This window comes from Asterias rubens, chromosome 13 (assembly GCF_902459465.1).
Source record: "Asterias rubens chromosome 13, eAstRub1.3, whole genome shotgun sequence".
NCBI classification, from domain to species: domain Eukaryota; kingdom Metazoa; phylum Echinodermata; class Asteroidea; order Forcipulatida; family Asteriidae; genus Asterias; species Asterias rubens.
Genome location: NC_047074.1, coordinates 507,715 through 530,104, shown reverse-complemented (window position 1 = coordinate 530,104; position 22,390 = coordinate 507,715). Strand labels below are relative to the sequence as shown.

At 35.8% G+C, this 22,390-nt stretch overlaps 2 protein-coding genes across 3 annotated transcripts in view; one reads left to right on the top strand and one right to left on the bottom strand.

Moving 5' to 3' along the window:
• The first annotated feature begins 113 nt into the window (after nucleotides 1–113).
• LOC117298317 (S-formylglutathione hydrolase-like) lies at nucleotides 114–5,717 on the top strand. Its single transcript, XM_033781495.1, has 11 exons — nucleotides 114–217; nucleotides 782–863; nucleotides 1,147–1,235; nucleotides 1,434–1,532; nucleotides 1,849–1,973; nucleotides 2,139–2,203; nucleotides 2,585–2,639; nucleotides 2,957–3,055; nucleotides 3,576–3,641; nucleotides 4,103–4,204; nucleotides 4,729–5,717. Exons 1-11 carry the CDS (start codon nucleotides 130–132, stop codon nucleotides 4,807–4,809), a joined length of 951 nt encoding a protein of 316 aa, XP_033637386.1. The 5' UTR covers nucleotides 114–129; the 3' UTR covers nucleotides 4,810–5,717.
• A 1,820-nt stretch (nucleotides 5,718–7,537) lies between these two features.
• Nucleotides 7,538–22,390, bottom strand: part of LOC117298316 (delta and Notch-like epidermal growth factor-related receptor) — a 67,680-nt gene continuing 52,827 nt past the window's right edge. The window contains exons 6-10 of one of the 2 annotated variants that reach the window (XM_033781493.1): nucleotides 21,482–21,746; nucleotides 20,707–20,943; nucleotides 17,826–17,954; nucleotides 14,719–14,905; nucleotides 7,538–10,318 (exon numbers count right to left, since the gene is read on the bottom strand). In XM_033781493.1, coding sequence (XP_033637384.1) covers nucleotides 10,180–10,318; nucleotides 14,719–14,905; nucleotides 17,826–17,954; nucleotides 20,707–20,943; nucleotides 21,482–21,746 — 957 coding nt within the window. In that variant the 3' untranslated portion in view covers nucleotides 7,538–10,179. The remainder of the gene's footprint in view (nucleotides 10,319–14,718; nucleotides 14,906–17,825; nucleotides 17,955–20,706; nucleotides 20,944–21,481; nucleotides 21,747–22,390) is intronic. The other variant, XM_033781494.1, reaches the window with a different exon arrangement.

The following is a 22,390-nucleotide window of genomic DNA, read 5'->3' as shown; positions in this document are numbered from 1 at the left end:
CGGTGAGTTGATTGAGCGCCCTCTTGTGACATTGTTTACAGAGTATAGTCTGATACCTAAATATATTAATTGTGTATGAAGTTAACGTTACAATGTGTCTGGGTACAATACTGTATTACTCCCTTTCACATGTTTCAGATTTTCTGCCGCACAGCGTTAAAAACCGTCTGTAATTTTACCCCATTTCCATTTGTAAATCGTCTCAAATTTCGGTGTGGTAAGTAATCAAAGAAAGGGCTTTATTTTCTACATCTCCATGTTGTTAATTAATGTTTAATTCTTATTTTATCATTGTTTACTGAGCGGGTTTCCTGTGAGCTAACCTACCTCCGGGGTCGGAGCCATAGCAGACCGCCCGAGCAGGCCGTGTTATCTGATGATTCTTCGGCGGCGGAATGAAGGAGATTATGATGACCCGTTGTTGACGAGACTGGTGTCTATTTATTTCATTTAACCACCATACAACTTAAAAACTCTCATACACTTTAGATTACTTAGCAGAACAGTGATACATCACGAAAAGATCTAAATGTTCTTATATTTTAATCACTTTTTCATCATCATTCCTATATTCCTTTTTTTTTATTTTAACAAAATTATGTTATGATTTTTTTAATTTTTTTTAATTGTCGTGTCAATTAAACTTTCTGTTTACAATGTTAACATATTTATTCTTGCAAAAAATAGTTAATGGCCTGACGTTTCGACCCTAGCAGAGTCTTTCTCGAAGGCTAAATGACAACACTAAGCCTGATGTCATATTATTCTTATCTAATTTCAGTCTCAAGCATGGCATCCACAGTAACAGAGATTTCAAGTACGAAAAGCTTTAGAGGATGGCAGAAGTTCTTCAAACATGAAAGGTAATTTCACTTGCTATAATAGTTCTGGTTTGTTCTTGTTTCTGCTTTCATTGTAAAAAGTATTTTATAGACTAGAGTCATAATTTGTTGTTAGTAATAACACAGTCAATAAACTATTACAAAATTGAGTCAGAGAAGTTGATTTGAATCAGTATTGGATTGACAAGCATACTTCATCCATGAATTGAATGGAAATAGTAGTTCATTTGAAGTTTTAAAACTTGTGTGTGTTTTATGAATCTTTGTGTAAATTATGTGTATTTATATATATTTTATTTTACAGTGCCGAGCTGAAGTGCTCCATGAACTTCGGTATTTATCTACCATTAGAGGCGGAGACTGAGAAACTTCCAGTGTTGTACTGGTTGTCAGGTAAGAGTCCTACGATTGAATAGACCTGGAATTATTATTATTATTATTATTATTATTAAGCATTTAGGTACGCTATTCATGGTAAAACCATGGAATGATACCTTTTGCTCTTCAGTCTTGAACATTAAGATGAAGCCATATTTGATAAGACTGCTTTGAAACTTATAACGACAGTAGCAATTTTTTTTCCGATCCTAGGTTTGACGTGCACCGAGACAAACTTTGCCATGAAGGCAGGAGCACAAGGTATGGCTGCAGAGTCCAAAGTCATCATAGTCATGCCGGATACCAGTCCACGTGAGTATTATATGCAACAGGCTCCGTGTACACTAGTGATCAAGAACTGGCTGTCGGGTTCGCCAAGAGCACTGTGGCAGTTGGGTTTCAGTCCCTGCCTGATTGTGTGTGTTTTCTCTGGAATAATTCTCTAAGGTTTTGAACATACTTCCTTGTCTTCTCTCCATTGGGTTCTAACTTGCCTAGTACAGTGATTAAGTTCACTTTTCTGAGAGTTCTTGGCTTCATAAACCAGAATAAATGAATGAAATGAAAACCTCAAGAAAAGATTCATTTTGTGATGAGATCGTTTTTGATTCTTTATTTTGTTTTCTAGGAGGTTGCAACATTGAAGGAGAAGAAGATGGATGGGACTTTGGAACTGGTGCCGGTTTTTACATCGACGCTACGGAGGACAAATGGAAGACAAATTACAGGATGTTTTCTTATATCACTAAAGAGGTATGGTTGGAAGAGCCGAAGGTCAAAGGTTCATATCCGAGGTCAATTGGCATTCTTATTTTGCCTTTTTGGCAGACATCCTCTTTAAAAAAAAAAAAAAATCAGTAAATAATTGAGTTTGTTTGACTTCATGACTATTTAAACAATACCTTCTTATTCTTGTAGTTGCCTAATGTCATCAATGAGAACTTCAGCACTAAGCCTGATGTCATGTCCATATTTGGGCATAGGTGAGTTATTCATAATTTCTGACCTATTTTTATGACTTGTCATTTGTCAATATTCCGACAAGTAAAGGTTTGGTCTCAATTTCATATAAGCACAAAAAGTAACTAAGCATAGCAAAAGCATGGTTACTGGAGTAAGGTTACCAGCTAAACTACCATGTCACATGTACAACTTGTGAATGGTATCCTGCTTATTTCTGCTTAGCAAAGAAATTAGCAATATTTTAGTAACTGAAGGGAAATATGATAACAAGGCAAATGAGCACATTTGGAAAAAAAGTTGTTGAAGTATTTGTAAAAAGAACAGTGCGTAGAAAGTACCTAACTTTTTTAATCAACTCTGATGTGTTTTTCAAATCGGTTTGTTACTGTTTCTATTTTCAGTATGGGAGGACACGGTGCATTGGTTTGTGCTCTGAAAAACCCAGGCCAGTACAGAGTAAGTACATAAATAAGAGAATCGTTGTATCACTATCAGACCTCGAAATAACCCACAGCACCCAAAGCAATGGCCGTGGTGCCATGTGGTTTTGCTGTAGTGCCCTTTTGCTGTGGTGACCTTTGCAAAGTTCAAATACAAACTTACATTTTTCAAATAGAATTGTTCCTTACCAGAGGAAAATTGCCGTGCCCCTTCAAAAGTAAAGTGCAAGGCCTGATTTTATATTTTTGATGGAATTTCAAGATACATTTATTGGAAGACTGTTGTTTAGGTTGTAGCATTTGTTTCATCAGTTTTCCCTTTCTGTACCTTAGTCCGTGTCAGCCTTTGCACCAATCTGTAACCCAATGCAGTGTCCATGGGGACAGAAAGCTTTCACTGGTTACCTCGGATCTGACCAAGAAACATGGAAGGTAAGTTTATTGGAGTTGCCGAATTGAAATTAAAGCTATTGTAGTGTGGTGGAATCTTTTGTATGTAGGTTTGAAAAGAACAAAGCAGATTTTCTTTCGTAAAGGGAATATAAATGTAATAGATGTTATTTTTGCACTCAGGGATAAAGAGTATAATTTTGTTTTACCCTTGCACTGATACTCAGCACTTTTCCCGAGTTCTGTAAAAAAAAAACCAGGCAAATCACTCGATGGGATTTGAACCCATAACTTTTAATAGAAATCGTGAGAATTTTCGATTATAACTCTTTGTGGGAGCTAATAAGGAAGTGTCTCTAACTGCCTTCTACCTGTCAAACATTTAAAATTTATGATCTTTCCTAAAAAACTAATGGCTTCCAATAATTAACCCAAATTCTACAAAATCATATATTTGGTTTGTTTATCTTTAATTGTACGAATGCAAATAAAGGTAATATCCGCTTGTTTTTACCGTAGCAGAGTCTTTCTCAATTAATCATTTATTGTTTATTATTTGTAGGAGTATGATTCGTGTGAGTTAGTGAAGGGCTACAAGGGACCACCCCTTGATATACTCATTGATCAGGTATGTTCTATTCCTTCTTCAAACCTTGAACATTTTGCCTGAAATATTCTCCAAATGCAATGATCATTCTTTGGAATTATGTTTTATAAGAGTAATAATATTAAATCTAGTTAATGGCATTTGAAGACCCCCACAAATCCAACTGGAAATTTTGTATTACTGTTATTTAAAAAAAAAAACTAGCTAAGACTATGGCTACAGATAGATTTCTGCATTGTCATGGATTGAAGGATAAGACTTCCTTAGGAACAGCCTTAGAAACAGTCATAGCTGTAGTCAAAGCCGCTGATTTCGGATATGGCCTTTTATTACCAATGTATCCAAAATAAGTCAATAATTTTTAACAGATCATGTTCAGAACCATCAATTTCACACCACATAACACACCCTATTGGTTGATCTGCGTCTACTCTTCATGACTATTAACTTTATGAATTTGTGACTTTGTTTTTGGTTTCTAGGGTAAGGCAGATAATTTTCTGACTGCATCTCAGCTATTGCCTGATAATATGGTGGCTGCTTGTGCTTCCAGTAAGATGCCGGTTACTTTGAGGATGCAAGAGGTAAGACATTGTTAAAGATGGATTAACTGATCTTAAAGTTTGTACATTATTTACTGGAGAATGGCAGAAAAGCTTGACCTGATCTTTGTGACTTAGACCTACTCAAAGAGATGGGTCACTGTTGGGGTTAGTGGGAAATGTGCCATTGTCAAGATAATTGGTAGAGTCTACAATTATTGGTGAAAAGTTTAGGGTTAGAGGTAAAATAAATCACGGCAAAAGAAAATTGTGATATGTTGGTGCAGTGCCTCTGTGTTTGCGGAGGGTGCTTGTCATGATGTGTGTTCAATATAAAAAGAATAGATTGGTTTTGTTTTACCTTTCATTACTATACTTGTCCTCCAGCTGGCATTATTGTTGTTTAAGAATGTTTCCACCAATTAAGTTTGTATTTCTACTTCTGGATGACAACTAAAGAAGATGGGGACAAATGATATGAAATTATTTGTTATTTTGAAACGCGCTTTGTCCTTCATTATTATTGGTTACAATGATGTGTTGTTACCTGTCAATCTCCTTCTCAGGGTTATGACCACAGTTATTACTTCATTGCCACGTTCGTAAACGACCACATCAAGCATCATATGAGATACCTCAATGCCTGAGGATCTAGTGACCTCATCGATGGATCACAGTGAGCAGCTTTACTTAATTGAATCATATTGATTTGAGATCAAACTGATCTAGGATCAAATCTGTCAGATTATTAAACAAATGTCTGTGATACAATTCAATGTTTTATAAAATCTTGCTTTTCTAGAATTTAAAATTGGAAAACTCTTGTCATTTAAATGAAAACAGTAGATTTTTGAAATCTCTTGCAATCTTCTTTTTGCAAAGTTTGATACTTTGTTTAAAAATTTCCAGCAAAATCAGGCCCAACTCTTTTCTCAAGCCTTGCATTGAGATCATACTTACATATTAATATTATGAGTACATTTTATGAGAAAAAAAACCTTTATATAAAAAATAACCTTGTTTGTTGAGTAAAATTTCTCTTTTGCGAGACGAGCCTCTTCCAGAAGTTGAACAATACATTATGTTGAGACTCTCAAGTAAACACTTCCCAGCCTTGTCTGATGCATCGATAGCTTCAAATATCGCCCTCTATTGTTGAAATACATCCAGCCACAGTTAACAAATGATCCTGTCGATTAAAATATTTGCAAGATAACAAACAAATTTGTCATTTCTTGTTAAAAATTATGCAACCAAATTTATTTGAATTTTTCAAAGACATACATGTTGCCTGTCACTAAATTTGCAACTGTTTTTGTTGGTTTTTATTTTAGACAGCTCTTAACTGAACAATTTTAAAGAGGAAAAAAAAGTAAATCTTTATTCTACAATTACACAAAAATATTTAAAGATTGTTAGTATACTCTTTGATGGCTTTCTGGAAATGTAAAGTAACGAAAACTGGACACAACTTTGTAAGTTTTGATGCCCAAAATAGTAACTACGCTCCATTTTTGAAGCTAATAAAATAAAGAAACAAAACAAGTAATACTCACCGAAAGTTTCTATCAATTCTTTCTCTTGGCCAATAGGGATTTTTGATATTAAAGGTCATGTACCTTTCCTCTATTCAACTAAATGTAAAAGCATCTGAGTAGTCCGGTACCTTTACAGTAAATTGATAATCAGTATTCACGAGTGATTAAATGCAGGCAGGGAACATGACACAGCCAACGGATGTATGATTAAGGTTTAAATTGCTCACTTGTTGAGAATGAGGAAATCGGTCTTCAGAATCTAAGTTTCCAAACGTTGTTTTTAAAGCTGTTTTAGACGAGTAAATTTATACAGTGCCTGGAGGTTTCAACAACAACAGCTTGAAAACTCACTTTAGAAAATTGCAGTAAATTGGATGAATACTTGTTCGAGAAATTGAAGACAAACTGTTGATGTTTTAGCACTTGAGTGTTAAGGGAACAATTGCTCATATTTGGATCAGATATAGAGTTCAGAAAGGTTCAACGTCTGATACAGTCTTCAGATTTTTTCATCAATTTAAAGCAATACTGTATTGCGCCTAACAGCCATGTCACACGAGGCAATTTACAGGCAATCAAATCCAGGCAATCTCCAAAAAGAAAAGGTATTTACATTTTGAATTTTAAACATTATTCTTTGTGACTGTAAGACATTGTTTGACAAGTTTCTCATGTGCTATCAAAGTGGTCCTGTAGAATGCACTGCAGTTGGTTGCCTGTAAAAGTTGTGTCGTGTGACAAGAGAGACGTAAAACCAAGACATTTCCAAGCATTTTGTAACAGAAAAGAGCCTAAATAAAAGATGTAAAAGTTTCTTTGTAAGATTGAAACCTGAAAAACTAGGGGGTTTGAGCTTTGTGCTTTCAAAAACCAAAGTAATTTGGTCCACTGCAATGAAAGTTGATTTACAAAATTCAAGTGATTGCTTTATTTTCTTACATGGTGTCAATCACCAACTTTGAAATTAAGTAACAAATTTGATGATCTACTGTGATTCAGTAAGATACTGGAAAACAGCTGCTAAATTATGGAATATTCACAATTAGTTCAAATAAACCAGAAAATTAAACAAGCTTTCTTTAAGATCATGCAAAATACGTCACATTTTACACACAATGTTTGTACAACACAATCCCATACTTATACTAGATGGATAATAAGAGCCCAATTTGATGGCTCTGCTTACCGCCAAATTCTGCGCTTATTGTCATCATTCTTTGCTTACTGTGCAAGCACCAAACTTCTGCACTAGCTGTGTTACCGAAGAATGGCAAGTAATGTGGAGTACGCACGCACACAAGTAAAAATTCCCTGCTTACCAATGAAATATGCTTAACGCAAGTAGGGAATTACCTCTCTCTGTAAGCGGCGACTCTTTGCGCTTACGATAAAGAAGAGCCATGAAATTCAGCTTGGCGTTCTGATTTGTATGAACTATACCTGCTGAATTGATTCAAAATGTTGGAATGCCAAAAAAGAAAACATGAATAGAATGTTGAAGTATAATTTGCAAGTTTGGTAAAATTTAACAATGGGACCAATTGTTCTGTAAAATGGCACAATCAGTTTGTGTTTGACTATTCTCTTTTGTATTACCTTTACCTGACGGTTATTGGCAGGAAATTTTTGTATTTTCAGATAATTAAATATGGAATTGACCTTTACAAAGGAAGGCCTGCCTTGACCTTAACAAGAATGACGTTTAAAACCTAAAAAATCACAGCTATTTGAAGTTTTTTTTTACATTTCAATTACAAACAGTCAGTAAATTACAATGTAAATATCACTCAACAAACAAAAAAGCTACACACCAAAATAATTAATCATTTATATATATATTATTTTTCTCTGCTAAAAAACTTGGCAAGTTTGCTTGTTTTTTACAAGAATGTTTTGGCAACTACTAGTCGCCTTGGTGGAATGTTTTCATCTGATTGTAAAATGCAATGTCTACACCACTGGTTAGAGGTTGAGCCTCTGGACTACACGTTTTCTGGTTTAAAAAGTCCACAAATCCTCCTACCCAGGAAGGCATCTTGGGTGGGATTCGAACCCAAGTCCTTTGCTGTGCTAGAGCAGTTGTCTTACCACTAGACCACAGAGCTGAGTAATAAAGGATATGCCCTGCTTCAACTCTCAACAGGGCTAGCTCCCGAGTGGTGTAAAGGTTATCTGTCTGCTCTAGTATGACAAAGATCATGGGTTCGAATCACACCCAAGTGATATGCCTGTGTATTTTTTCTTCCACAGGACTTGGTAAAGTACTGAATACCTTAATTTCTTCAGCTAAGAACAAAATATAATGTCTCTACTTACCGCCGCAATCAGTGTTGCAATAAGAATTCTTTGCTTATAGGGCAAGCACTAAATGTCCCTGCTAGCTGTTTAGCCAAAGAATGCCTAGAATTGTGGAGTACACATGCGCAGAAGCAAACATTTCTTGCTAACCTTTGCTAACGCTTGATAAAAGTGTGGATTCCCTGCTTATGTTTAAGCATCTATTCTTTACTTCCGGTAAGCAGAGCCTTAAAATTAGGCCCAGGTTGCATTGAGGATTCAGGAAGTTAGAAAAAGTTTCTTTAGTATTTGCTCTAAGAAGAGGGGTTATAACTGGAGGTGGGTTAAGATTTTCTCTCACAGAATGCTTCTCCTTTTAAGCTGCAAATACAACCACAGTTGTTTAGAATACTCTTACATTATTTACAACAGCTACAAGAATACGCAGACAAGGTTTTAGCAAATTGTCTTGTCGTATTTTAACATATCTAAAAATGGGCTATGTACAGAGATTTATGTGTTACAATGGGAACCAAAATACTGAAGAAAACAAAAATCACCAAAAAACTTTATAATTTTAACTCATAATCTGAGAATATTAATTAAGAATTCAGTATGATTTGATATAATTTTGACCCCCAAAAGTTTATTATTTATTTAAAATTATGTAATTTTTGTCAATCTCACCTCTTGTTGAATACAGTCACATTTCAGACTTCAAGCAGACTAGGTTTGAAACTAAAGCCACAGTTTGCCGAAACTCCACAAAACCTTCCTGTCCTCATTCACAATTAATGAACTCCCAAGAATGATTGCTCATAAATAATTGGCTCATAGTGTATACAAGAGGAAGTGTTGGAGGTAACACACTGAGTGACTCAACATCGTAATGGTTACTTTATCCCGGAATATAAACAGACGATCTTATCAGATTCTACCCTGATGCTGATTAAATGTGACCAGGGCCCAATTTGTAAAGCCTGTGAATACCAAAACTTGCTAAGCGAAGAATAGTTGTGCTTAGCATAAACAGGTTACCAGCCTAAATTACATTAAGTTTACATTGTTGTGACTGGTGCCCCACTAATTTTTTAAGCTTTATGACATTTGGCCCAGGCTCTCAGAAGGCGACATGAGAAAGTTGACAACTTCTTAAAAGAAATTCTCTCCACCCTTTTGTATATAAAGGAGGTGTTGAAACACACTTCAAACCTTCTGAGAACTGCTGTTGAAATTGATTATTTTGAGATGAAAGTGACCGTCCGAATGAGGTCTGGGACAAAGGTTCGTAGCTCCATGATTTCTTCAATCAATCAGAGTGTTTCCAATCTCAATTTTTAGAGTAATACAAATATAAGAATTGTATAGTGTCGGTGTCAGGAAAGGAAATTGACCGCACTTGTCAGGTATACTTCAATTAATCCTGGAGTTATCTCAACTCCAGAGGGAGTATAACCTTCAGGTGCAATCGATAACTCGCTTTGTAGGCTCACTTTATACACCTGGATGAAGAGAAGCTAGTTTGTTTTCAATTTGGTTTTGATTTGGGGTTTTTTAGAGACTGGTTGTTTGTTTGTTTGTTTGTTTGTTTGTTTGTTTGTTTGTTTGTTTGTTTGTTTGTTTGTTTGTTTGTTTGTTTTAGTTGTTGGTTGGTGTTGTTTTTTTACAGGGGGAGTGGAAGAGCAAGTTTGTTTCAATTAATTACAGTGAACAACCAACCTGTGTGAATACTGTTCATACCTGTATGTAAACTGAAGTAGTTGAGTTTGCAATATCTAATTCAGCCAGAAAAACTCTTCCATGCTCAAGACATCAGGCACTCAACACTTTTTGCAGAGTAGCAGTTTAGAACTGCTACTTCTTTCTAGAAATGCTTCTCAGTAACATTGGTAAAAGTATACAAATTTCAAAATGAGCCGTTATATTTTCTGAAGAGGTTGACTGGGTCAGTAACAAGACGAGTTTGGGATAAAACAAAATTGAGAGAAAGTTGGTCGCAAATCTGTTTGCATGTGATCTGGTTCAAGCTGACCCATATAAAAACAATACATGGAATCTCAATGGAAAGTGAGATTCAGAATTTGATTTCCAGTGACATGAGTACTGTGGTTCAGAGGTAAACCTGATGACTCGTGAGATGTTCTTGTGAGATGTCCTCGTGAGTTTCTTAGATGATTCTTGTGAGATGTTCTTATGAGTTTCTTAGATGAGTCTTGGTTTGAGGGATGAGATAAGAGGCTCATCTGGGTTGTTCAAATAATCAATTGACGTGACCTCATAGATTGCTTGCTTAGATGGCCGTGTCTCGCAGGCACTACTGACATCATACGTGTAACCAGTTCTGTATAAGAGACAAGAATCAGACAGAAAAGAGGGTTGTGAAGATGAAAAGCAAGATGCAACAAGAGAAGAGATAAATCTCACTGAAACTGCTGTCTAGTCCTCTAATGTTGAGTGGCCATATTCATTCAAAACTAAACAAAGCTGTTCTAAATAATAACAAAATTGACAAGCTTTACAGGTTTATTCAAAAGAAAAAACTAAACACTTATTGATAAAACTTGTTGATAAAGCGTTAAAAACCAAAAGATGAGTCTACCTTTTACTCATTTAAAAAATTATACCCACACACAAAACAAGGTCAATATAAATATCTTGGACAAAAACAAAATGTCAAAAACACAGGTTTCAAACGATATTTTTTAATATTCCTGAGTTTTTCACAGCTTTATTGAGGAAGAGATTTAAATCCTTATTTTCCAGGGAACAATTCAACCCATACATTCTTCTGTCACTTTATAAAAAAAATGAATTATTCACGGACATTCATCTCAAGTATCTTGCTCTTATTTTTCAAATCTTTGGTCCTCTAGGAGTATAATAATGACAGAGTATTGGATAAAATTGCGACTTAGAATGTCCATTTCTTTTATCCCTTGACATTACGTACGTATTACAACACCGATAAGATAAATTCTTAAAATATTCCCTCTTGGGTTTTCGCAAAGACGGATAATTTATTCATAATAAACCTTGAAGCAGTGATTTAAGCTTCAGTCAAGAGAAAGAGTGTAAAGAGACTGTGCATGGAACAAGTTTTTACTTCATCCGACCTCGCTCACACTTCTCAAATATTACAGACTTCATCCGACCTCGCTCGCAAACTTCTCAAATATCGGAGTAATTAGTTCGCGCTTTACAGACTGTGCATGGAACAAGTTTTTACAGACTTCATCCGACCTCGCTCGCAAACTTCTCAAATATCGGAGTAATTAGTTCGCGCTTCACTGCAATTTGTGCAATTTCTCTTAAGTTCAGTACCTTTGCCCTGGGATTTGGAGTTAAGGAAGACTAAAAGGCTTGTGATTTTTTTCTTCTTTTCTTTTTTCACTTTTTCTAAGCCTTTAAGACTTTGCTAGGGTCAAAACGTCAGCCATTAAGTATTTATTGCATCTTTTTAAAGCATGATAGAATCCTTCAGAACCACATTTCACTCAAAAGAGAGATTAACCTTCATGATAATGCAATAAAAACCTTACTTTATTGGCTTTCCCTCACGCAAACCTTCAAGTCTTATGAAAAGAATCCATAAAATCCTCCACAATGAGAGGCAGAGATGTTAACAGGAATGGGGTATTTGGAAGATGTTCTGGGTTTTTATTATTTATTTTTAGTTTAACTTGAAACACCCGCTTCCCCCCCCCCCAAAAAAAAAAAAAAACATTAACCAAAAACATCTTAATAAAAAAATATATATAAACAAAGTTAAGAAAAAAGTAAACAGTTTGATGAACTAAAACAAACTATAAAAAAAATTCATCCAAAGATATTATTCTAGGTGTATAACTGTTGAAAGTTAAGTATAGAGACATATCTACAGGGATTAAACAATGTGTTTTACATTAGGTTGTTTAAACTTGTCCTTTATATGGATGAATGCGCATATCAGCCACGTATCCAACTAGCTGGAGAAATAAAAAACGTTTCATAATCACCGACGCAACTATATTGCCTACATTTCAATCATCAGGGGGACATAAAATGCCTGTTTCAATCACTAGGAAGAACCAAGTCTTTTAGCCGACCATTATATAGCCTCTCAGAATGGCCATTAAGGGAAGGCGTCTTGGTCTACCTCTTCCTCTAAGCTAGAACTCATTAGGTAAAATGACATTAGTGGAGACGGAGAGGATCTATCATTGTTTGGTAAATTAAAGGGAATGTAAAGAGCCACATTTTATAATTATATCAACGATTCTGGATAGTTTTAATCTAAAAGATCACTGTATCCAATCTCCTCTAGAGGAATATTTCCCTGAAAATGTTCATCAACCAAACAATGAACAATCCCTCATAAACCATGATTAGTGTGCTAATTTCCAATGCCTTATAGAGACCAAGGACACACCAAAAGGACTCCATAGGGAAACTCAAAAGACAGTGATGCTCCACAAGGACATTTATCTACAAAGTCTATGGGAAACTATTAAAGGGATGCTGAAGTGAATTAAAATAAAACAGTTAATTTTGCTGTCATTGATTTCTGATATATGTATTGAACATCAATAAAATGTGTTTTGTTTAGAATTCCCGACATATCTGACTTGCGTAATGAGCCTTTTGTGGATTGTTACCGCCCCTACCATCGACGTCACGTCGGGAATTCAAACATATCGTCAGCAAAAAGAGTCTGGTCCCTAACTACACGGGCCTAGGTACCAGGCCACACAGTGCACACGTCTCTATATGCACACAATCAGGGGGCCCGACGGCTCGGGTTACCGACATGACGTCACGTTTATGCAAACGTTTAATCTCTTGAAAACCATTTTTAAAATAGTTGCGCATTTAATAATAAAAAAAGACACAAGGATGCATTTCTGAGAAATTGTGAGAAATGTTTCATGATATTTTTATTTCAAGGGGATCATTTAGTTTTGACTAGACCTCCAGGCTACCTTCGAGGTTGTCTAGTCTCTCCTAGTGTTTGTAACCCCCCCTCCCTCCCTAGCCCCACCCACTCTTTGGATCTACCACTTAAGACAATAGAAGTCTCTGGAGCCACCCAGATGGCCTGTTAGTCTATAAATAGAATACTGTAGACTAATTAGCTAGTTAACCTATAACTACAGGCCTTAAATTGAGACATAATGTAGTCATGTTGAAGCGTTCCCAGCTTAGGCAAACATTAATGAGAATAGAGTAGAGCATCAAGTTAGATATACCTCCAAGTAGATAATACCTCCATCAAGGTATAGATACCTCAATGGAGACATAATGTAGTCATGTTGAAGCGTTCCCAGCTTAGGCAAACATTAATGAGAATAGAGTAGAGCATAAAGTTAGATATACCTCCAAGTAGATAATACCTCCATCAAGGTATAGATACCTCAATGGAGGTACAATTACCTCCATTGATGTAGAGATACCTCTTTGAGTAGAGAGAGATTGGCTGGTGCCAGCTTGGTGTTTCTTACCCCTTGGGGGGTTTGCAAAGTTCCCTGATAGCAGATCATGAAGATCATATAAAGACAGCCAGACAAAACTGTCCATTATTTATCCTTCCTACACACAACATCTTAATAAATCCCTTAATGGGGTCCTTTTATTGTTATACCTTAAGCCCTTTGCTGCATGCTTTGAGAATTAGTGTACTTCTGTCTTTGTTTACAATATAATTATGAATTGTATTCTTTCACTTTTTACACAGAATCTATAGGTTTCTTGTCTTTGATTTCCCTCTCTTTCTCGCTCTTCTTATTTAAGTTGATAGTTTAATCAAGCTGGAAATAAGATTTTATCGAAGTATCTTTAGAATCTAGAAAAGGAGTTTCTGGCTTTACTCTTTATCTTAAAAGCTACTCTAAGAGTATGCTTACTATCTTTGAATCAATAAAGAGTGCATTTGCTCAAACTGGTGTTCTGTACTTTTTCTCAATGAAGATAAGGTACAGATTTTGAAATGATAAACTTCTGCCTCTGGGAGCTTCTACCATGTTTGAAATCATAGTTCGTCCCTTTACATTGACATCTTGTCAAAAGCATTTTTATCATTTTTTTTTATTTTCCTGAAGAAAGTAATCAATGTCTGAGCCTCCAAGTATTAGTTGCAGGTGGATTCATCTTTTGAGACTCTGAACATTGATCTCCAGAAACTATGTACCCAGTTTCTCATTCTCAATAAGTCCTTTGACATTTGACGGACTATGATAATACCGAGGGAGTATCTACAGGCAAAATCAGGAGTGGTCTGATGAGAAATGGCATCTGTTTAGTTTGAAACATGTGTGAGTCTTTATTTGGTTATAAAACAATTGTTGGTATAAGATCTATGTTTGCAACTTTCATTCCTTCTAAAACATTGTGTGTCAAATATTTTTCATCTTCTTGAAAATGATCTTTGAACTAATCTCTCATGTTTAACTGCTAAATATGTGAAAGACAGTAAACAAAGAAGCCAACAAAATAATGCTAAACCTTGTTTAAAAATATCAGGCTAACTTTAATTGAAGTTTGGGATAATTGTGTTAACTGATTTAGGACAAATGTACTTGCTACAAGGTTCAGCCTGCCTTTCACCTCTGTAGACCGTGGTTCGAATCCTTCATTTACTTTGGTTTTCCCCATTTGGGGTTTTCCTCCCACATCTAAAACTGATCATTTCTTCTCATTTCTAATTCATCCTTTGGCGCTAATTGTGCCGTTTGATGTTTAACAAACCAAATAAATAAAAATACTTACTTTCTCAGATCTGACATTGGGTCATAGTGCCCTACTTTGTTTGACTCTGTGCGACTCTGTAAAGCACAAACACAGACCACCATCATACAGACTGCAAAGAGTAATGCACCAGCCAAGCAACCAATCACAACGTAGAAGCGCCAATTATCTTTCTCTTGGACATCAAGTATTGTTCGACTCTCCAAAACTGGTGACGAATGAAAAGAAAAATGCAAAATAATTAGACTTTATTAACATAATTTACATGCTGTTATGATCAATCTGTTGTACTTCTTACTTGGAAATTGTTTCCCTTCTAAAATCTAGACTGTTATAAGAGGAATATCATGATGAAACTTTAGCAATATGTAAAAATCTCTTTTGAGTAGTTGGTTCTGAAACTCCTAAATTCATACCTTCAGCTCGCCAAGTTATTTTTATCTGAAATATTTCCACCTTGTCTTATAAAAAGTATTTATTAGCCTTATTTAGGACTATATAAAATGTACAATAAAATTTTTTTGTGCACTTTAAAGAGAGAAGTTATCCATGTGCAATGCGCAGTGTAATCGAACATAACTAATTTCTTAGGGGATTCTGATAATTGTTAGAGCAAATAAACCTGTGCAGAGTTGGTTTGATTTTATCATCAACGCCAGTCACTTGGTTAAGTAGGTGTGGTTCACTCAGGTAAATGGGCGTGTATTAGCCAGGTTCAAACAGAATAAGTTCTGGGCCAGTAGAGTGATTTACCAACAAACAGGTACAGTTAATCATTTATTACAAGTCCAACCAGCTTCAATACATTTCCACGGCAATCTCTTGACCTGTGAATAAGTCTCGTTATGAAATGGCTACATTGTTTAAAGACGTCTTGCCACGTGGTTGTTAAGAAACAGCTACATTGCTTAACAACGATCTCAAGGAGCATTCCAAGGTTGTAGTAATAGTAATCACAAATCAGACGGGCACTCATCGGAAATATCAATCTCCTCTGACTTGACGTGAGTGCTTCCCGAGCGCTAAGTTTTCTACAAAGTGTAGAGGAAGAAATTGCTTGGGGTTGTAATTAGGTTTTGTTTGCTCGACGATTCATCATGGGGAGAAGAAAATGGGACAGCTCGATCAACTTTGGAATTGTGACCATCTCTTAAGGAGCCAAGGAGAGGGATTTTAGAATGTGAACAAAGCTGCAAATATTTGCATCTTACATTTACAATCAAATTTTGCATATTTTAGAAAGCTGTGAAGTCTAAAAAGCCTGGGGAAAGTGAGTGAACATTGCTACTTCCTACATCAAGACATATTAACACTTCACAGTTAGGCTTATTACAATCGGTGGTTTAGCATCCTTTTTACTTCCTTGGTTTAAACATCTGATTTTGGTTATGTTCTGCACAATTAGATTAACTGTGGTTCATTGTAACTCTAGAATCATTATTGTTATGGTAATCAGTCAAGGATTTTAAGATTTCAACCTATATGATGGCTAGATCTATAGTTTGACTGTATGTGACCTCTGTCACGTTGTAACAAGCATTGCATTGTACCCCACATGCTGTAATCATAATGTAGCCTGATTCTTGTTGTATGGAGATAGGACCAGACTATTTTACCCTCAGTCTTCGCTTGATAGTTCATGGCAATTTTTTTAAGGTTGTTTAATTTAACTCAAAAAATATACATTCTTTACAAATAAGTTTGAGGGCCAATATAAAATATTTAAAATATTTTTTCAGGAAAAAGAAAAAAGCTTTTGAAAAAACTGTTTTGAGAATAAAACAAGAATAATTTATATCTGAAGTGATTTTGCATAGGGGTATGCTATCAGAACAGGTGTGATTTTTAAATAGGAAGATCATACTGATTGAGACGACACATTGTTTCACCACTTCACCAAGGCGTGATATTAATTGGTCTTGAGAAAAAAAGTAAGAAAATCGTTTGAGTACTAAGGCTGGGGTAATTGTTCACATGGTGTGGGGTTTAAAGGCAGTGGACACTATTGGTAATTGTCAAAGACTAGCCTTCACAGTTGGTGTGTATCTCAACATATGCATAAAATAACAAACCTGTGAAAATTTGAGCTCAATAGGTCATCGAACTTGTGAGAAAATAATGAAAGATCAAAAACACCCTTGTCACACGAAGTTGTGTGCGTTTAGATGGTTGATTTCGAGACCTCAAGTTCTAAATCTGAGGTCTCGAAATCAAATTCGTGGAAAATTACTTCTTGCTCGAAAACTATGGCACTTCAGAGGGAGTCGTTTCTCACAATGTTTTATACCATCAACCTCTCCCCATTACTCGTTACCAAGTAAGGTTTTATGCTGCTAATTATTTTGAGTAATTACCAATAGTGTCCACTGCCTTTAATAGACTTTTCAGGATTTTTAATCACATTTTTTCAGACTTTCCTTTCAGGAAATCAGACCTAAGTAGGAATATCATGCACAATAATTCAACTCAATGTACAAAGTGATGCAATTAACCAAAGTAGACTAGGTCGTAAATATCAAGCGTGTTTTCAAACGCTTTGCAAGGTATGACTAGCTTTTATTAAGAGAAGAACACAGCAAAGAAACATCTGTTACAAGATGTGTTCAAAACAACAGCGATGTTTCAAAGGAAATAACCGAAGGTCTGGGGGTTGCTTAGAAGGTGTTGTTGAAACAAGATTTAATTAAAAATTGTGTCTGCTACAAAGAACACTGAGGATTTCTCAGTATTATGTTCATCACTTGAGATTGAGAAATTTCTCACTTTGTTTTCATTTTGAAAAACTTTAACTTGATTTGCCGTCAACTCTACAATGAGGACTTTACAATAGGTTTCTAATGGTAATAAATATATATTGAATGAAAACCAAACCAGAATTTCAAATCATTTAAAATTCAGTTGGAGTTTTACGAAGTTGTGTTTCTGTAAAATTTGCAATTTAAATTTCAAAATATTAAATATGCTTTGAAAAAACCTAAAATAAAAACTGGGTTTTTATAAGCACTTTGATTACCAGGGATTAAGGTTACCAGACTATTTTTACCTTCAAACTTCACTTTGATTACATTGGTTTGAATGGCTAAACTATGATAAGCATCCGTTATATCATGTATGGTTCCTAGACTTACTTTCACACACGGTACCGATGATCCCTTGAGAGCAATGACATGTGAATGAGTTGATTCCATCATTACAGGTTCCTCCGTTTAAACACGGAAACGATTCACATTCATCTATATTTACATCACAATGAGTACCTAAGCAAGCAAAAGAAATAAAAGAAATAAAGAAATAAAGAAATAAAGAAACAAAGAAATAAACAAATAAACAAATAGGAAACAAAGAAATAAAGAAGCAAACCTGGTCTCTATAAAGTATAATTGAGTTCATCAAAACAGACAGACAACCAGAAATTGAAGCCACCATTAAATAAATTTGGTAGCTTGTAGAAAAGTTACAAAAGTAAAACAAATATTATCAGCCAGGGAACTGACTGGGTTAAACCAAGAGCAAAAGTAAAACACACCAAAGGTTTTGCAAAGGTTTTACCAAAGAAAATAAAATTAGCTGTTGCAAACTGCTTTCCAACCCAAAATAGTTTATGGTCTTTTTGTTTTCAAAATATTACCAATACAATTGACAGCATCAATTGACTGCCTTTGTTTTAAATGTAAGCATTACTTTAAAGTTACACTTGCAAAAAATAATCATATATGACATTTACCATGTTTTTCTTGACATTTCTACTTGGGGGAATAAGCCTTGATATACAGTGTCTTACCCAAGTACCAACCTTGTTAACATACCTGCCCTTTTACTATTAATTCATAGGCCACTTGTTTGTAGTGAACATGATTGAAATACGATCGCATATCCAATCACAATTCCATTATTATGGAAGAGTTAATGGTCTAAGTTTGAAATCCCATCCACCCCCATCGTTCTAGGCTTAGCGATTACGGTCCACAATGAGACAGGGGAGGATTCTAGTTACACTCTCTTTAAGGAGGGATAAGTGTTCTTGAAGATGACTTAGATGACAGGATGCTCAGTCAAAGATGAGACTTGGCTGAGATGTGATCGCTTCGTTGACGATATATTATGAAATAAAGATGATTTCTATACAGATATTATTTTCAAACTTCTACTTCTGATTGTTTTTGTTAGATTGTGTTATTATTTCAAACAGGCATGCAACTGTAGTTTGTCGGGCCACAGTAAGACTTTGTACTGTGTTTTTCAAGTTTCAAGAAACCCCAAACTTCCTTGAATATGAAGCAATTCTTGTATCTGTCTAATCATGATCAGCGCCTTTGAATATTTACAAAACTGAGTTTGTGATGTTGTTACTATTTATTATTATTCTTGTACAAGCACTTTAAGTTAGTAAAACAGTCCTCCAAGAGGCAAGTTAGTAGTTAGTTTTTGTTATGAATGAAATATTGTCCAAATTGCCAGCAACAAATCCTCATAAATGTTATTTCTTCAAATCATTACTCAACAAATTCAGCATGCCAGTATTTTCTTCTCCCACTAAATTTGCAATTTGAGATTGATTTCCAACAGTTCACTCCTCCATTACAGCAGCTTCAAGCTGCTAACCATGTATGCACAGCTACAGAACAAAGCTTCAAGCTCACAGCTAAAACCATGTCCTAAACCTAATTCCAATACTACCCCCCTCGCCCCATTGAAATCCCTCTCATGTTCTACCCTATAAGCGTTAATTAAATCAGCATTCACATTACTTAGCTGGTCCCTTTTAGTCTAGCGAGAGGATCGTGCCGATAGACCCTAACCCCCGGTAGCTATTATCATTCTCGTCTATACACTGTTTACACATGCAATATTCGTTGCCGTAGTATTTCAATGGCTCCCCGTTGGAGTGCAATGTAATAGGCTTTTACAAAACGTGAACTGAACGCATATCGGGGGCCTAAATCAATGATAGCTTTTTGACACGTATTGATCCGGCTAAGTAAGAGGTAGCCGTTTACGCCCATCGTATCTTTATCCGCGACAAACTCCGCGGCGTTCTGTTTGTACAATTTTTCTGTAAAGTGGTGATCTGATCTATAAATGCTATTGTAGTGTGCATAACCTAGTGGGTTTTGCTGCTGTATTAAAATAAATTACTGAGGTGTTTGTTTTATTTTTTACAAAGTGGAATTTAATCTCCACTTACCTGAAGACTAAATTTGCCAGCACTTTGCCTACATCTTCTCTCAATCAATTCTTAAAGTTGTTACTGAATTCACAAATGTGTAAGATAATTAGGAGGCCCGTAAAAGCAAGGACAGGCTCATCTAAAACAAAGTCTTGTTTACCCTCTCTCTTTCTCTTTCAATATCATACCTTGAAAGGTTTTTTTTTTTTAGTTTCTGAATAAAGTATAAACAAAAAGTGCAGCGTGGAAAAAGACATTAAAATTGGCAATGACACTTTCCGATCGTTGTTGTACTCTACATTGTCAGCTTTCTACAAAAAACATTGCCAATATTTCTGACTGAGCAAAGTTTGAACAAAGGTGAATCCCTCTATATACCTCCCAGCCTCAAAACTCCCTAAGGTGCAATTACTTCATGTTAAATAAGACCAAACCATGACAACGCAGTCGTATGCAAACAAGCTCAACTGAGCATGAGCAAGGCAAGACAACAAAACGTTTTCCCAATCCATAAAATCCATCACAAAAGGAACGCAGATTTGTCAGTTGTAATCGAACCACTTACTATTAACGTTCCAACAAATTATAGAAATGCTTTAACGAAGCAGTGTCTCTAACCGAGGAAAAACGGATTGTGTGTTATGGCCGAAATAGTTTGCCATTAAAACTCTCCAGCAGAGGGCAAACAATGCCTTTAAGATCCTCCATTAATAGAATCAATCAATCTTCAACTCTCAATGCAAGTTATCCAAGTTATTCAAACCCACAACCATTTGATTGCAAGTCCTGCAGTCCTGACCATTTTCTTTCCTGAGCATTGATTAAAAACCTCTCTTTCTCACCTGAGAAACCTTGTGAGCAGAGACAGGAATACGTATTTCCTCTGTCTACACATTGCGTTGCATTGTTACACGGTTGACTGGCACACAGATCCACCTTGGTCTCGCATCGATGACCTGTGTAGCCAGGTCCACATGTGCATTCAAACCGATTCAGAAGATCTACGCACTGACCGCTATTCTGGCATGGATGGGAGACGCACTCGTTGTATTCAACTTCACAGTGTGTTCCTGTGTAACCTGTTCAGATAAAGAAATAACACTCATTAGTGGAAAGCGTTTATGGTATTTACTTTTCAATTCAAATCAATATTGTTCTTTTTGAATTTTTTTGAAAGTCACAAATTCTATCCAACACATAAATTGATAATTATGTAGATTTGAAGCGTCATACAAACCAAAAATTACAGCTTACAAAACAAAACAAAGTGCAAAAATAAACTGTTAATTTAATAGTTAAGTTTTAAAAAAAATTCCCAAAATTATATATTTGATTATGAGAACTGAGTCAAAGGTGCAACTAAGAGAGTCAGTACATTTTACGTTTTAAGATTTTTTTTTACAAACACTACCGTCCTAAATCCACTAGCCCTTACCTCAGGTGTAGCTTGTGGTAGAATCATGCGTAAACCTCATTAAAGTAGTGTTGGTTCTGGGGGAAAACGTTGGTTGACAGGTTGGCCCTTACCTGGTGTGCAGTAACACTGGGATCACACCCCTACCCTGCCCTAAATCCACTGGTAACCGCTTACCCCACCCTAATTCTATTATCTCTTACCTGGTGTGCAGTAACACTGGTACCCATTCACTTTATCCTCACAGATCCCTTCTACACATGGACTGCTCATACACTCGTCGGCTTCGATATCGCAATGTTCTCCCATCATGCCTCGCTGGCAGATACACTGGTACTCATGCCCGTCATAGCCTTGTTGTTTATCAAGGCATGTGGAACCTTCTGAGCATTGGTTTGAATGGCAACCGTCGTATTCCTCACAATGGGGACCAGTGTAGCCTTCGCAACAATGACAGGTGAAATCAGCCTGTGAGGAAGAAAACAAAATGAAGACAATCAGAGCATACTGATCAAAATGATGAGTTGTCAAACCACTGGTTCTTTTCAGAACCAACACTGCTCAAAAGAGACTTTCACAGGGTGTAACATGGTCCTTGGGATATATGCCAAAAAAGCTGGTTTAAAGTTTTTCAATAGGCATTATTAATTTCAAGTCCAACAAAGAACGGAGGTTGGATGCATGGGTTAAATTCCATATAAGTATTTGCTCATTTTTTCTCCCTAGAACTGGAAACAAAATAATAATAATATCCTTGATTTAATTAATAATACTACATCTTTGTTTCTTTTCATACTGTTTAATACCGTGTGGTTATCTGCTCTAAAATGTTGAAGGCTTGGGTTTGAAACCCACCCGAGTACTTTAACCTTTTTTTTCCATTTTTTTCCCACAAAACTTTGGAAAACAAATCGAATGTGAGAGGAAAAATATACTTCATATTTGATTTAATTACTACATCTTAGTTTCTTTCCAAATCCAAAAATTTCCATTCTGAAGAAGATGTGCATGATCATGGGATGGAAAGTGTTGATTACAAATTTAAAATGTGTGTGGAGTCTTGGAGGGGGGGGGGGGAGGGGTGCCGCAGCGAGAAATACACAGGTGTATCA

What these genes read in the sequence shown, in the direction of transcription:
- LOC117298317 (XM_033781495.1), top strand. Translation starts at nt 130, where the DNA reads ATGTTTCAGATTTTCTGCCGCACAGCGTTAAAAACCGTCTGTAATTTT. An exon ending in TCGTCTCAAATTTCGGTGTG is followed by an intron (nt 218 to 781) that starts GTAAGTAATCAA and finishes ATCTAATTTCAG; the next exon opens with TCTCAAGCATGGCATCCACA. An exon ending in CATGCCGGATACCAGTCCAC is followed by an intron (nt 1,533 to 1,848) that starts GTGAGTATTATA and finishes TTTGTTTTCTAG; the next exon opens with GAGGTTGCAACATTGAAGGA.